Source organism: Dromiciops gliroides, chromosome 5, assembly GCF_019393635.1.
Source record: "Dromiciops gliroides isolate mDroGli1 chromosome 5, mDroGli1.pri, whole genome shotgun sequence".
Taxonomy (NCBI): Eukaryota; Metazoa; Chordata; class Mammalia; order Microbiotheria; family Microbiotheriidae; genus Dromiciops; species Dromiciops gliroides.
Genome location: NC_057865.1, coordinates 118,679,313 through 118,693,517, shown reverse-complemented (window position 1 = coordinate 118,693,517; position 14,205 = coordinate 118,679,313). Strand labels below are relative to the sequence as shown.

Below are 14,205 nucleotides of genomic sequence, written 5' to 3'. Positions count from 1 at the left end.
CTCCTGTCTACCAGTTCCTCCTATTTTAAAGTTCCAACTAAATGCCATTCATCTCTTTCCCTTTATCCTAAATCTTTCCTTTTTTCCCCTTTCCTACTTCTGCCATCTTCTAGCTGTTAATGAATTTGACTTCTTCTCAGCCTCCCTTGCTGGATACTTAAACAGATCATGCCCTCTAACCATAGATGTCCTTCAGGGTTCTCTCTTGGGCCCTCTTCTCTTCTCCCTCTAGACAACTTCACTCGGCGATCTCATCATCTCATCTCCAACTGCCTTTCAGATATCTTCAACTGGATGGCCAATTAGATATCTTAAATTCAACATGTCCAGTTATTTTCATTATCTTTACTCCTAAGACCTACCCCTTCCTGACTTCCTTATTACTATCAAGGTTAACACTCTCCTCTCAGTCCTTCATGCTTGTAACCTAAATTGTCATCCTCTATTCCTCACTGTCTCCCAACTCTACCCCCATCCCATCCAGTCGACTGCCAGGGCCTGTCAGTTTGACCTCTACATCTTTTATATATATATATGTTCCTTTCTCTCCTCTGACATTGCCACCACTCTAGTGCAGGCCCTCATCACCTAGTTCCTGGAATATTGAAGTATCCTGCTGGTGGACCTCCTGCCTTAAGTCTCTCCCCATTCCAAACCATCCTCCATTCATCCACCAAAGCATTTTTCCTGAAGCACAGGTTCAGCTGTGTCTTCTCCTACCCACAGAGCTTGGTCAGACATAGAAGATGCCAAGGTCATCCACTACGTCCAGGGCCATCACCAGCCTTGCCTCACTGGACTTCTGTGATTCTGGAAGACAGAATGAGGCTGATGACTCTGTAGCTCTGCCTCACTTAAATCCAATTCACACAAAAGTCAAAACATCATTCCTTGATGTCATTAGTCCTCTTTGAAAATGGATGAGGGGCAGCTAGGTGGCGTAGTGGATAGAGCACCAGCCCCGGATTCAGGAGGTCCTGAGTTCAAATCTGACCTCAGACACTTGACACTTACTAGCTGTGTGATCCTGGGCAAGTCACTTAACCCCAATTGCCTCACAAAAAAGGAAAAAGAAAAAGAAAATGAAGGACAAACAACAAGTGGCTCTTTGCCTACGGGAGCAAATACAAAATCTTCTGTTTGGTGGTGAAAATCCTTTAATTCTAAATACACAATTGGGCAACTCACTTCACCTTTCTCTGTTAGCATTTTCTTATCTTTTTGAATCCCTTCATTTAAAGGGTTAGATGTTCTTTGAGGCAGAGTCCCTTCCAGCTCTCTGTCTAGTTTCTCTGAGCTAGAGTTTTATTTCAAAAGGATGTTCAAGCAAATAATTCTAGAGTCCAATTCCTCCTAGTGCCTTCTCTCTATTGATTGTTTCTAATTTTTTGTATGTAGTTGTTTCCATGTTGTCTAATAATATTGTATTGCAGATTTCAGAGATTTGTTTTAAGGAAAGTGTTTTGTAAACTGTAAAATGTTGTTTTCAATAAAATAACAAAGCTAATCCTTACTCTTTACCATGTTTAGAAGCATCCCCCTTCCCCTTCTTTCCCCCTTATCTTGAGTCTGATATATTTTGGCAAATAAACTGAACAAGAATTCTTATTTGATGCAATCAGGAGTCCATTGGGTTGCATTGTTTTGAATGTTGCCTATTTGAGGGGTGGTCACAGAGTTACACTCAGGAATGTATGAGATCTACTGTCATCTTTCTTTCCCTTGAATTGCATTTGCTTCCATATGGATCCATGCTTCAGAAATAGCTGGCTTGGGCTGCTAGGTGGTGCAGTGGATAAAGCACCAGCCCTGATTTCAGGAGGACCTGAGTTCAAATCTGGCCTCAGACACTTGACCCTTACTAGCTGTGTGACCCTGGGCAACCCACTTAATCCTCATTGCTCCACAAAAAAATAAAATAAAATAAGAAATAGCTGGATTTCCACCAACTTTTCTCTATGTTCATTTATAGTTTGTCTTCCTGGGGGTCCACCTCACATGGTGGAAAGAACACTTGGTAGTTAGAAGACATGTGATTTGAGTCTTGACTTGCTACACTTTGTGTGATCTTAGGCAGGTCATTTCTTTTTTCTGAATCTCAAAACAAGGGGATTTCAATGAGATAATTTGTTGACTCCCTTCTGGGTCTAAATTTTATGGTTTTTCATAGCACATAAAGTCACAAAATTTGAGAGTTAGAAGGGACCTCAGCAAACATCTAGTTCAACCCATACCTGTAAATAATTTCTTTTATAACATAATCTGCCAGATGGGTATCCAGTCTCTGCTTGAAGATATCCAATGAGGGCAATTCTATTAATCTTCAGAGCAACTGATACTACTTCTGTAAAGCTCATAATTTATTCAGAAGTGTTTGTTTTGTTTTTGTTTTATATCAAGCTTAAATTTCCTTCTTTATGAAATCTATCCATTGTTCCTATTTCTGCCTTTTGGCACTAAGCAAAACAAATCTAATTTCCCCTTTACATAACCTTTCAAATACTTGAAAATACCTGTCATGTCTACCCCCTTGGTCTTCTCTTCTTCATTGAATATGCCCAGTTCCTTCACTTGGATCCTCATATGTCAGGGACTTAAGGTTCCTTACCATCCTGGTTTTCCTCTTATAATCATTATCCAACTCAGTGTTGTTCTGAAATTGTGTCCCTTAGTCAGCTAGCTTTTTTTCTTTTAATTTAATTTTGTTATTAATTTTTATTTATTTATTTATCTGTTTGTTTGTTTTTTGCAGAGCAATGAGGGTTAAGTGAATTGCCCAGGGTCACACAGGTAGTCCATGTCAAGTGTCTGAGGCTGGATTTGAACTCAGGTCCTCCTGAATCCAGGGCCAGTGCTTTATCCACTGTGCCTCCTAGCTTCCCCTCAGCTAGCTTTTATTAAGCATCTAGAATTGTGATGAGTGCTGAGATACCTAGAGTTGAACACTCTAGATAGCCCAGGTGTGTTATTACCAGGGCAGAATACAAAGGAATTATCAATTCCTCCTTCTTGGGAGCTTTGCCTCTCTCTGTAGCAAGGGATCACATTAGCCTTTTTGCCTTCCACATCACAATGCTGACTCGTGTATAAAACAAGGGGATTTCAATGCTGACTCATGTTTAATTTGTAGTCCACTAAAACTCTTGGATCTTCTTCAGACGGACTACTATCTAACCATCCCTCTCCCTTATCTTTGACATGCAGAGTTGATTTTTTTAAACCCACCTATAAAGACTTTAAATTTGTTCTTACTGAATCTCATCTTACTAAATTCAGCCTTAGTAGTCAGTTCAATAAATATTTATTAAGTACCTACTTCATACCAGGAACTGTGCTAAGCACTGGGGATAAAAGTAAGAAAAATAAAAGACAGCTCCTACCTTCAAGGAGCTTGAAATCTAATGAAGAAAGATAAGGTAGCTGGAAAGTGGAGGATGGGAGAAGAACAAAAGTGGATCCTCCCAGCATGGGAGCATCTTTTTCTGTGGAGTTCACACTAGTTAGAGCCAAAGATGGAAAATTCCAATGATAGCTCATATCATTTAGTATGTTAGCTGTCTCGTAGTTTTGTATCATCTGTAGTTTTGCTGTACATAGCACTTATTCCTTTGGTAAATAATGCATAAAAAGTAAACAGAATCTGGACAAAAATAGGAACTGTAAAAAAAAAAAAACACTTTCAAAGATTTAGTTGCACTGATCAACACAATGCTCAACCATGATTCCAGAGTTTTGATGATAATGCATGCTACTTATTTCCTGACCCAGAGATGATAGATTAAATATACAAAAGGAGACACATTGTTTTGGACATGGCCAATATGGGAATTTGTTTTACTTAAATAAGTATATTTTTTATAAAGATTTATTTGTTCTTAATGTAGGGAATAAAAAGTGAAAGGGAGAGAAAAATAAATACTTGTTAATTGGGAAAAAATGAGATATTAACATTCACTTGGATTTTTTTTTCTACTCATAGTATACATTGTTTTCTTGACTCAACTTACTTTTCTTTGCATTAGATCATATAAATAAAACTTATTATAGGAGATTCATTATAAGAGAGTAGATTGATATTTTCACATCCTGTGCAGTTCTTGTTCATGTGTTTAAATAAGGCCTCCATTGAGGTGCTACATTTTGTCTGGGAGTCTTCTGAGATTTCGGGGGTGGGAGAGAATTACTACATACCAGTAAAAATAGGACCTTTTACACAGGGATTTGGATTTCCCCAGAAGTCTTTTATTTTTAGCCCTTCCCCAGAGGAAAGTAAAATGTTCTCAGGAATATTATTTTCAAGCTATCCCCACTTCCATTAATTAAAAACAAAACATAAATCCCAAAGCATTGTCAGTACAATAGTGGCGGTATTTTCTATTCTGTTGACTAATTTTGAATGTTTTCGCATTGGGCATACCACATGTGGGGAAGACTAGATTCCATTTATTCCATTTTTATTTCAGATGCAACCAGAAGTGGTCTAGAAAGAAGATGGGAAAGAATGGGATTTAAGTGATATTAGTGATTTAAAAAAAAATTTAGGTCTAAAATTTTAGAGCTTAATTTTTGTTTTCAGAAAGTAGGGACAGGTTTTGTCTTTCTGTAGCCAAAGGAGTTCAGCCTAATTTGATCTCTCAATAATTCACTGCCACATTTTATGTATGTGGGAAAGAACATGCCTCTACCCACCAAGGGGATCTTGATTCTTGGTTTCTGAGCATTTAAGATCATTGATCTATTTTTTTGCGGGGGGGGGGGGGGGGAGGGCGGTAGAGAGGGCAGGGTAGGGAAGGACTAGAGGCAAAGAGGCAATTCTATCAGTATCTATAGATTCTTATTGCTGTTATTCCATTTGACTGAATTTTTAAACCTACATCTGTTGCTGATTGGCTTATCTACTGTGTTGCAGAAACATTGCTGAGGCCCTTGTCAGCAAAGGACTGGCTACGGTGATCCGCTACAGGCAAGATGATGACCAGAGGTCTTCCCACTATGACGAACTACTGGCTGCCGAGGCCAGGTAGGATCAATTAATTTTTTTTCATGAAAATTTGGGAATGTGAAGCCACTCTTATTTTAAACCTATACAAAACAAATCATATTTTAAAATAAAAATAAATTCTTGATATAGTTAATGCTGTTATTTTCTAGCTGCTACCCCTGGAGCCCTGCTTATATACATACTACATCTTCTCTTTATTTCCCACCAGAATCCACTACTCCTCAACACCTATTTTTCCACCTAGAAACCTTTTTTCATGTATAGAGGAAATGAATATATTTATTAAGAAATGAGTTTTGTCTTCACACTTCTGACAGCTGGCAGGAAAATGTTTAAGAAAGACTTTGACATTTCACCAGTGTGCTTTTTCCTATGGCTAAGCACCCCAAGGGTATTCAGACTATATGGTACCATTTCCTGCCATTGACAGACCTTAAGAACCATTCCCAAGGAGATTCATGTCACTTGGTCCCAGTAGTATATGAGTTCATGCTTCTAATAAGTGAGGTACTTTGGGGAACCACTTTGAACCATACAACAAAATGCTTGACCCTGTTCGAAATTTAACCTTTTTTTTGTGGAAGTTATTGGAAGGGCCTGTCAGAGATGGAAAAGCTACTGTCCTTCACTTAATATAACAGACAGTTCAGATGATGTAATACCTGTTTAATTGTTAAAGGACTGTTTCTGTCTCAGTAAGACATAAAGAGAAGAAATAAACCTAGGCACAAACTGGATTTCGACTTCATACTTGGCAGTGTTTTTCTTGCTCTTAGACCCAGAAGATTATTCCAGGCTATGGCATTTCCTTGTAAGGCCATGCCACGTGTTGATAAGTAGATTACGTCTGGGTTGTCATGCAGAATGTCAGCCAAGCAATCAGTCTGTCAGGGATCTCTGATGTTTTGAACTTTGCCTAATGGGCTTTTCCCAGAGGAATAATAAGGATCTGATTCTTGCTTGGAGGCAAGGGAATAGGAAATAATTTTTTGTTTATTGAGCATTTATCAATGCCTATCATGAACACTCTGAAAGGTAGCCCAAGTTAGTTTTCCTTTTGTTTATTGGATGGGGATTGTATGTTTTCAATTTGCAGAGAAAAAAAGAGATGATGACATTGGATCCATGTAGATCCCATTTGTCCTGGTTAGTAGAAAAATGATTGTAAGATACTATGAGTATGAAAGTTACAAAGAGAGAACTAGAGAGCATGGTGGTAGTATGCCCATTACAGTAGTGAAATTTCAAAAGAGTTTATAATTCACTTATTTCTGTTGCTTAGAAGTGCCAAAAAAAGAAGAGTTTGTTAGGAATGTTGGAAACATGGTAATAATTTTTAGGACTTCACTAAAGATTGAGGATGAATAAGGTTTTCATATTGCTTTTAGAAATAGGCATGTCATAGGTATGTTTTGACAAACAAGCACAGATATTACAGACTTTTAATTTTATTTAATAAAGCAGATTTTTATTCTGGTATTAATTATGAGTTAGAGGAGTATAGTTGATAGGATGTTTGATCACTTAAGCTGAATTCCTTGAAAATGATTGTTGATTCATTCAGACAGACTGATGGAGAAACCTGCTGCAGTTATTACCTTGAGTCCAGGTTGCATTAAATGAGATTCCCATAGTCTTTCCCACTAGAAAAGCAATGAAATTCCCAAAATGAGCCATTGCATGTCACAAAAGTTTTTCTTTGCAGGTATTGTATCAGTAAAATGCATGAAAGTGATGACTCTCAAACCCCAAAAGTGTGAAGCTAATAGAACATTAAAGTTTTATAAACTAGGAAAGACAGGGACAATTGGCCAGATCAAAATGCTATGTGATGATGTGATAATGTGTTAAACTGTGATCATGCAGATGAATGAAAAACCACTGAGCTAGGAATTAGCAGACTAGGGTTCTAGGTTTTATTCTGCCAACAATTGGCTGTATGATCTTAGATAAATTGCTTCTTTAGGACTCAGTTTTTCATCTGGCAAATGACAGGGTTGAATTAAATAGATTTCCACCATACCATTCAGTACTAAGAGTCTAGGAAAGAAAAATCAGCATCCTCTCAATACTTATTACTTCCCAACTCCCTGGTCTTGCATTGTAGTTTGAGGCACCTCCACTACCATGCTATCTCCCACTCTAACTTTTATTACACTTCTCAGAGCAAGTACCAGCACATGTTTCACTAAGTACCATGTCACCTCATTTATCTTTTTAGTGGATGCTGCTGCCCTGTGTCTTTTGAATACCTGGGTTTGGGATTATTTTTCCTGAGTTGTCTTAGCTACGTTTTCTAATTTTAATTTTTACCTTCTTATTTTTTGCCTCTATCTTGGAGGCCTCAGCACCTCCCAGCTAAGTGTCCTCTGAAGATCTCATTAGTGAGTTGTTTACTTCTTTTCTTAAGCCTTGAATAGAGCCTCTAAACAAGAACAGGTTTGGTTCTGACCCCATAGCTTCCTGCTGCATGGCTGTCACTTAACTGCCTTTTGCTTGCCTCTTTCACTCTTTTAAAAATCTTTATTGATTATGTTCCGATCCAAGGCAATTTGAATTAATTTACCAAGAAAAAATTCACGAGGTCCTGTAACCAATTATTAGCAAGGCCAAATTAATGACATCTACTACATTTCCATCAAGCATTCACTGGGAAACTCTTTGAGGAAATAATAGAGCAAGGTTTCAGGGAAAGGTCTTCATTTGTATCCCCTAGGCCTCAGAACTGTGACAGTTCATTACTAAAGACAGCTTTGACTCACTCCCTTGCTTAGTGGTCTTCCTCCACATTTGCCCTTGGTCATGCCAGTGATTATGCTCTTCTGTAGACTTTTCCTTCCAGAATACTTTGTGTCCACTTACCCTTTTAGAAGAACATGGTAAACTTGGGTAAAGGGCAGCCTGTAAACTTGTCTCTCTGCTTGAGTCAGTGCAGCTGGCTTTGCACTGAGCATAGGAGTCAGTGAACTTTCTAGGGGTTCTGGGGTGGCTGTTTACTCTGGCCTGATCTGCCAGCTCTTCCTATCTTACACTGATGGGAGCTCAGAGAGAGATGAACAGTGAGCACTTTGGGAGACAAGCTGAGACAGAAAGAAGAATATTACTGCCAATTTACAACTGGCTCAATGTTTTTAAGTGCACACACCTGCTTGCTGGAAACCAGCACGTGCTTGTTTCTACCTGTAGACCTTTTTTTAAAGGTCTTCTTTCTTCAAGCTCTTTGCAGTTTTTTGGAAGCCTGAACTGCAGTTCGCATAAAGCCATCTCTCGCCTAATTTAAGAGACAAACAAAACACAAAATTCCCAAATGATGGCCTTCCTTTTTTGGCTCACTTGTCTTTTGCCAGCCGCCTCTTCCCCCATTGCCTTGTGTCCCGCCAAGATAAGGTTTTGCCATTTGCATGGACTCTTGGGTCTTTTTTTCTCACATAGGCTCTGTTGAAAAGCCTTCCCACTTAACAACCTTTCTTTTGGGGAGGGGAGGAAGGAAGACAGATGCCTGGTACAGCTGAACCATGCTTTTGCCAAAACTTCTCCTGAACCTGCATGGCTCTATAAAACCTAAGAAAGTGACCCCCATATCCCATGTTAACATTTTCTATACATTTCCATTTGCTATTTTGTTTTTCCATTATAGAGATCACATAGTATTTATTCTTGATTTTTCTGCGTGCCTATTCTAGTTTTATGTTCTCAGACATTGCCAGTCCTCTTAAGGCAGGAATTTGTAAGGTGTTGGGTTGGGGGGGGGGGGGGTTTGGTGTGTTTTTCTTGTTGTTTGTTGTTGTTTTTTTGTTTGTTTGTTTTGTTTTGTTGTGACAAAGATCCCTTTGGCAGTTTAATGAAATCTATGGACCCCCTTCTTAGAATAATGTTATTAAATGCATAGAAGAGGAGGCATAAGATTACAAAGGAAACCAATTACCATGGAATACCATTAGCAAAATATGGACCCCTGAGAGAAAGGGGGAGTAGATCCCATTGCATGTACTAGAAACAGATTTCAGAATCAGTGAGGGAATAAATTTAGTAATCTTCTGGCTAATAGAAGCAATATTAGAGCCCTTCTTCCTTAGCCTTGACAGGCAGGCAGGCAGGCAGGCAGGCACATAGGCACATGTGCCAGGCACACACAGAAACTCATCCTTCTCTTTCATCTCTCTACTCCATTCATTTTTTTTTCTTTCTTGTGCTCTGTCACACTTGCATGTTTTTCCTATACATCCATGATGTAATCTCTAGTATAATCCATATTACTTGTGACCATCAGATTTAGCGTGTGATGGAATGTCAATTATTTGGACACATTTCCTGTTTGTTTTGCTTCAAGCACCTCATTATGTGGAAGTTATATTCTGCTGTCAGCCTGGTTTTCAATTAAATTAAAATCTGGCTAGATGTTTGCCCCTTTTTTGAGTGAGGAGCAGCAGCGTTGCATATGGAGTCTGCTTTAATGTTTCTGAAGCTCGGAATGGGTACATTTTTTTTAAAAAAGTAAAATTATTAAATTCTTCATGAGCTTTCCAGAAACCACGTCTCATTAACTAGAAATGGCAATCCTTCTAACTAGATCCTGTGATTTTAGGATAAGAATACATATATTTGCCTGTATATTTTGGTACCTCATTTTCTCTTTGAAAAAGCAAGTCTCTTTTTATAGTCCAATGTGAGCCGATTTAAATCCATTCTGGACAGTTTAAAAATCTGTTAGCAATATCTCACGAAAAGAAGTAGAGAATTATAACCCCTTCAGATTTTCTGCTACAGTCTATTCATTGCCCAGAAGTCTGGAGTTCTGTTGTCTACCTTTGTGGGAGGCAGACATAAACCTGCCCAAATTTCATCCTCCATTTGGCTCTTCTCTTCCCAAGCCTGTTGGGAAGATTCTATTTGACTGAGGAGACTTTTTTTTTTTTTTTACAGCCATGTCCTTCAAGAGTAGAAAACTTGGTATTCTGCCATCCCAACACTCACACCCTAGTTTTTAATCCCTAAAAGACCCAGTCCTGATTAAGATCCTGGCAAAAGTACCTTCTGGGTTTTTTAGCCATCTTAAAGCTTTCTCACTTCTATAGATTGCTCTGTTTGTGAACCTCCATCAAGAATTTGTTGGCCTATCACAGACCCTGAAGGGACAAAGGTGTAAATTTGTTAGTAACACTTTTCCCCCCAAGGAGCACTCTGGTGTCAGTCAGCTGTTGGTGAGAGAAAGTTATTTCCACAAAAGATTTTATTTTGAGTAGGGATGGGGAGAGGGGAGAGGAATGAGAGTAAGAATGTGCAGGTGCAGGCAGCTGGGTGGTGCAGTGGATAAAGCACCAGCCCTGGATTCAGGAGGACCTGAGTTCAAATCTGGGCTCAGACACTTGACACTTACTAGCTATGTGACCCTGGGCAAGTCACTTAACCCTCATTGCCCCCAACCAAACCAAAACAAAACAAACAACAAAAAAAACAATGTGCAGGTGGGTGCATTGTACCTTGTCATGTATTCAAAGAATCCTTGTGATACAGCATTCTTGGTGTGTCTTTAAAATACAGTTAGGATTGTGAGGGCAATAGAAACATTTAGGAAGGGAAAAAGCTTCAGGATTTATGTAAAGAATGTGGTGGGAAGGAGAACAAGGCTGGGCTATGTTCCCTGACTTTTTTTGGGGTAAAGGCAAAATCTGTTAACCTTCTTGACATGAAACAAATCTCATTTTCTTACATATTATAAGGTGACTGTGCTACTTCTTTGCCTTTGTGTTGTAATAAAAATAGTGATGTAGATTAATTAATATGAATAGTTTATAATTTTGTCTGTGTAACATCTAACAAAACAAATCTAATTTAGAAGAATGCAAATTCTTCTAAGTGTAACCAGCTATAATCAGGCCTTTTTTTTTTTCCTCCTTCATGCAGCTCTATTCATTCTTTCCTACTGAATATATTTGTCTTTTTTAAAAAAAAATTACTATCATTATCCTCTGTGCTTCTGTTAATTACCACCTTCTTTTTTCTGATATACTCTGAAAAAAACCTTTTCACTGAACTTAAGTGACCATCGATTTCTCAACTCTAAACTGAAAAGTCCTTTTTTTAATTGATAAATTTTGTTTTAATATAGAAGACAAAGTTACAAAATATATTTCATGAAAGAAATTGAACAAACCATCTTAGAGGTGGGACAAGTTGGTACAGTAGAAAGACTGATGGCTGCCTTTGGAGTTGAAGGACCTGGATTCAAATCCTAACTCAGTCACTTTACTCTGTGGCCATGAATAAATAAATCATTTAACCTTTCCATGGGCTGGACTGGATAAGCTCCCAACATCCATTCAGTTCTACATAGATAATCCTATTATATGGTACTACTAAATTTACATCTAATTAATATTTTTTTTTTAATTTCAAGATTTTGGATTGGTAAGTCGCCAGTAATAGATGAATATGGAGCATGGGGTATTTTTAAAAATTGTTCCTCCTCTCATTCACTTTCTAATTCTTAGATCTATATGCACAGCCCTCATATGGGGGGAGGGAGGAGAATTTATACAGTTTGGTCTCACAGTTGCGATGGTACTGGTATTCAGCATGGGTATTTGTGAAGGATGTTGGTATTGGGAAATAGGCAAAGCTAAGTAGATGTGATAACAGGAAAATGTATTAAAAGGGGAAGTGGTTTCTTGATGCAGATAAATGGGGGAAAAATTTAGCTCTTTCTTTCTTCAAACAAGATGATGCACTCAACATCGAAATAGAAGCAATCAATCTGCATTTAAGGCAGTACAAACGGCCACTTCTCGAGAACAGTGTAATATCTCCATTTCCAAATAGTTTTCTCCTTCAGGATATTAAGAGTTGCTGCTCAGCTCCCTTCTTCAGCTGCTGTTCTTCTCTCTATCTGTACATTGCTTTTCTCTGAAAGGCAGCCCAAGCTGCCTTTTTTGGTGGGATAGGGAAATTTATCTAAAGTCAGAATTCATCACATTCACTGGACACCTTTTGTTGCAATCACATATTGATCTTACAGTGAGCTTTGTTGGTCATTTATTTATTTATTTATTTTTGCAGGGCAATGAGGATTAAGTGACTTGGCCAGGGTCATGCAGCTAGTAAGTGTCTGAAGCCAGATTTGACTCAGGTCTTCCTGAATCCAAGGCTGGTGCTTTATCCACTGTACCACCTAGCTGCCCCCCAGAAGTTCTTATCTCCTATTCTTCCATATAACCATCACTCTCTACTTCTGATTCTATGGACAATCTAGGTTACATTTCGGAAGTTATGTTACTCACCCTTATTTCCTCAAATATTGCTAATTCCCAATAATCTTTACAAGTTCAGGAACTTTCTTGCTTTATGGTTCACTTAGCTAAGTAGGTTTCACCATTTTCATTCTTATAGTATGAAATATCTTTAGTCACATTAGGTAGATACTAAAAAATTAAAGAGAAACATCATATTTTTAAAAACTAAATATTGAAAAACATCCTTATAAATAGGAAAATTATGTAAAGATATGTCTCTTCATACATTTAGATAACTGTGTCTTAGTATGCTAGGAGAAAAACCTAACTTATAAGCTATATCTCTGTCTCCTTCTGCCCTTCCTCTCTCCCTCCATTCCTGCCTTCTTTCCTCTCCCTGCCAATCTCTCTCTCCTTATTTTCCTCCCTCTCCCTCAGATCTACTCAGAAGCGTATACTTAGGAGTAGAATCTCTCAGTTAAGTGGTATTGTCATTTCAGTTACTTTGCTAGTCAGCCAGATGATACAGTAAATAAGAATACTGGTCTTTGAATCAGGAAAATCTGAGTTCAGTCCAGACTCAGAAACTTAGTAGCTTTGTGACCCTGGACAAGTCACTTAACCTCTGCCTGCCCCACTTCCCTCAATTGTAAAATGGAGATAATATTAGCACCTCCGTGGCAGGGCTGTTGTGAGAATCAAAGGAGATTTATAAAAGCCTAGTGTAATGCCTGGCTCATAGTAAGTGCTAGATAAATTTTAACATTATTGTTATCTCTGCTGCCCACGACCATATCTCCCTCATTCTCAAAAAACCCACACTGGATGTTTTCTATTTCTTTTGCCCTTTGGAGCTAAACTCCTTGAGGATGCCATCTACAATAGGTGTCTCCACTCCTCTCCTCTCACTCCTTAACTTCCTGTAATCTGGCTTGTGACCTCATCATTCAAGCTAAATACGTCTCCAAAGTTACCAGTGATCTCCTGTCTGCAAAATCTAGTAGCCTTTTCTCAACTCTCATTCTTCTTGACCTCTCTGCAGCCACTGACACTGTCAAATCACCCTCATCTCCTTGATATTCTATTCTCTCTACATTTTCTAGACACTTCTCTTTCCTGGTTCTACCATCTACCTGACTGTTCCTTCACAATTTTCTTTGCTGGATCCTATTCCAGATCTCACACACTAACTAGGTCTATCATGGGCCTTCTACTCTTCTCCCTTTATATTACTTTGTGATCTCATTAGCTTCTATTGATTTAATTATCATTTCTATGCTGATGATTCTCAAAATCTACCCATCTTGCCTTAATCTCTCTGCTGGCTTTCAGTCTTACATCTCCAAATGACTATTTGACATCTTGAATTGATAGACATCTTGGACTGAATACCCAGTAGATATTTTATACTCAACATGTATAAAACAAAACTCATTTTCTTTTCCCCTGAACCTTTCCCCTTCTAAACTTCTCTTTTAGAGTGAAATAATAGCAAATAGCACCCTCCCAGTCCTCTAGGTTCACAACCTAGGAATTATCCTCAACTCTTCACTATCTCTTAACCTCCATATCCAATCTGTTGCCAAGACCTTTCAATTTCACCATTTCAATGTCTCTCGGATATGCCTTCCTCTCTTCTGATACCTGCTGCCACCTTGGTGTATGACCTCATCTTCTCACACTTAGAGTATTGCAAAGCTTGTTGGTTGGTCTGCCTGCCACAGATTTCCCTCTATACCAATAAGTTATCCTCCATCAGCCACCAAAATTCTTTTCCTAAAACCCTAGTCTGACTATACCCCTCTACTCTATAAACTTCAGTGGATCCCTATTACCTCCAGGATCAAATACATTGGCATTTGTCCTTCTGACAGTCTTGTTACTTCCGCTCCCACCCCAACTACCCCATACCCCACCCGTGCTGCGCCCCCCCCCCCCATGCTCTTCAATACAGTAACACTGGCTTTTTCACTG

General features: G+C 38.6%; 1 protein-coding gene across 1 annotated transcript in view; it reads left to right on the top strand.

Annotated features, from left to right (window-relative positions):
* The window catches only part of SND1 (staphylococcal nuclease and tudor domain containing 1), a 486,824-nt gene that overhangs the window by 240,507 nt on the left and 232,112 nt on the right, over window positions 1–14,205 (top strand). Inside the window, exon 13 of the mRNA XM_043965422.1 lies at window positions 4,910–5,020. Coding sequence (XP_043821357.1) covers window positions 4,910–5,020 — 111 coding nt within the window. The remainder of the gene's footprint in view (window positions 1–4,909; window positions 5,021–14,205) is intronic.